This window comes from Gekko japonicus, unplaced genomic scaffold (assembly GCF_001447785.1).
Source record: "Gekko japonicus isolate JY-2015 unplaced genomic scaffold, Gekko_japonicus_V1.1 scaffold1851, whole genome shotgun sequence".
In the NCBI taxonomy this organism is placed as follows: domain Eukaryota; kingdom Metazoa; phylum Chordata; class Lepidosauria; order Squamata; family Gekkonidae; genus Gekko; species Gekko japonicus.
Window position 1 is genome coordinate 345,768 of NW_015169228.1, and position 1,813 is coordinate 347,580.

Here is a 1,813-nt window from a genome sequence, read left to right on the forward strand (position 1 = left end):
GGAAAGAGGGTTCTTTTCGAAGGGGGAGCTGAAGACTGATTCCCTCCTCGGAGGCCCAAATCAGTCACGATTCTCTTTCCTGAAGCAATAGCACCAAGTTTGGGTCCAGATTCTCTCTTCTGTTATCGTTTCTAAGCGGCACTGTTCAGTCCCTTCTTACCTTCCCGATTTGGTGATCACCATCTCGGTCCCCAGCTTGTGAAACTGATCCCAAAGCTCCTTGGCTTCTAGGGTCACTTTGGGGTCGTCCTCCACCTCTTCCTCGGGCTCCAAGCTTTTCAGCGACCGCAGATGGGCGGCCTGGTGGTGGTGTCCCAGGGCCGAGACATGCAGGCTGGCTTCTGCGGCCCCGGCCAGGCTGGGATCCGTCAAAGGTTTTGTCAGAGCGGCCGGGGGCAGAGCCAAAGCCGGGAAGAAAGAGGGCTGAGCGGCGGCCAGGAAGGCAGACATGGGGAAATCTGACGGTCTGGGCGCGTGGAACGGGTGGTACGCCATGGCAGTCCCCGGGAACGCTGGATCTCTCATTAGTACATCCACAAATCCAGGAGGAGAGCGCGTTCCCTCCGGCGAGGGAGGGGTTGGGAGTTGAGGGGGGAGGCGGTTGCTTGCTTGTCAGTTTCAGTTCCACCCCCCCACCCGGCACACACCTCCCGGGAACAATCTCCGGCGGCGGCTAGTCAATTTCACCTCGCTCTGCTCCCGGCTCGCCGGCTTAGTCAATTTCAAGCCCCAAGTTCTTCCCAAGCAAAGCGGCTTCGGGGGTTTCTTCCGGAACGGAAGGTCGGCGGAAGAAAAACACACAGAAACACACACACACGAAGCTAAGAAAGAAGAGACCCAGAAAGCACAAAAACGGCCCACGGATCCGAGTTCTTCGGGAGGTTTCCGAGCACCGGTAAGTCCTGGTTGGTTGCTCTCCCCCCCCCAATAAGAACTCCCCCGCTTTAAAAAAAAAACACGACAAATACAAACAACCCACAAGGACGCCTTTAAAAATCTGTCCTTTGCAACAGCAGCCCAAGAGGATCTTGTAGCCTTCAGAGACGGGAGGGGGAGAGGGGGGGCTCACGGAAGGAGATCCCCCCTCCGCAACTTCTGACCCCCCGGCTTTCCGAACCCCAGAAAGAAGCTCCAACACAGAGACTCCGGGACGCGCTGGGGACCCTCGGAAGTCCGGATCCCTCCCGGCGCTCTTGGGGAGGGGCGCGAGCGAGCCTCGCTCTTCCCCCCTCCCGGTCCGGCCTTGCCAACCCAAAGCGAAACCGACCCACCCCTTCTGGTCAAGGGCCGCGCGCCGCCCGAGCCGAGAGGACGCCGCAGTCCGTGGCGGGAGGCAGGCGCTCCATCGCGCTGAGCGGGCGAGCCGGAGCGACGTCTGATTTCGGTCTCGGCTGGATCTCGCTGTAAAACTGGGACGCTCTCGCGCGTGCCCTTCCTTTGCTCCGCTTCCTCCACCTCTCCTCTCTCCTCCTTCCTTCCACCACCCCCCTGGAGGGGGGTCGGGGAGGAGAGCGAGCGGGGGCCCCCGCAAAGGTGTCGGAAGCATCCCCCGCCAGCCCAAACGTCCCCGGAGAGTCCGACCGGGACCAAGGGCTGAGGCGAGGCAGGCCTCGGCGTCCTCGCCTCTCCAGGCCCGTCTCCTGGCTGCAGAGCACGGGCTGCCTCGCTAGGCCACCGGCCCGGGAGAGAGGGAGGGAGGGAGCGCTTGCTTCCCCCAGCGGCGGAGCTGCAGGCAGAGGCGCCCGGCGGCGCGGGGTTGGCGAGCCTTTTTAGGGGCCGTGTGGAATGCGCCCAGGCTCACAAGCCCGGGCGG

General features: G+C 62.7%; 1 protein-coding gene across 1 annotated transcript in view; it reads right to left on the minus strand.

Moving 5' to 3' along the window:
• TBX2 (T-box 2) overlaps window positions 1–1,435 on the minus strand; it is a 43,986-nt gene extending 42,551 nt beyond the window's left edge. Inside the window, exon 1 of the mRNA XM_015416437.1 lies at window positions 161–1,435. Within this exon, the coding sequence (XP_015271923.1) occupies window positions 161–525 (365 nt within the window). The 5' untranslated portion in view covers window positions 526–1,435. The remainder of the gene's footprint in view (window positions 1–160) is intronic.
• Between the last annotated feature and the right edge of the window lie 378 nt (window positions 1,436–1,813).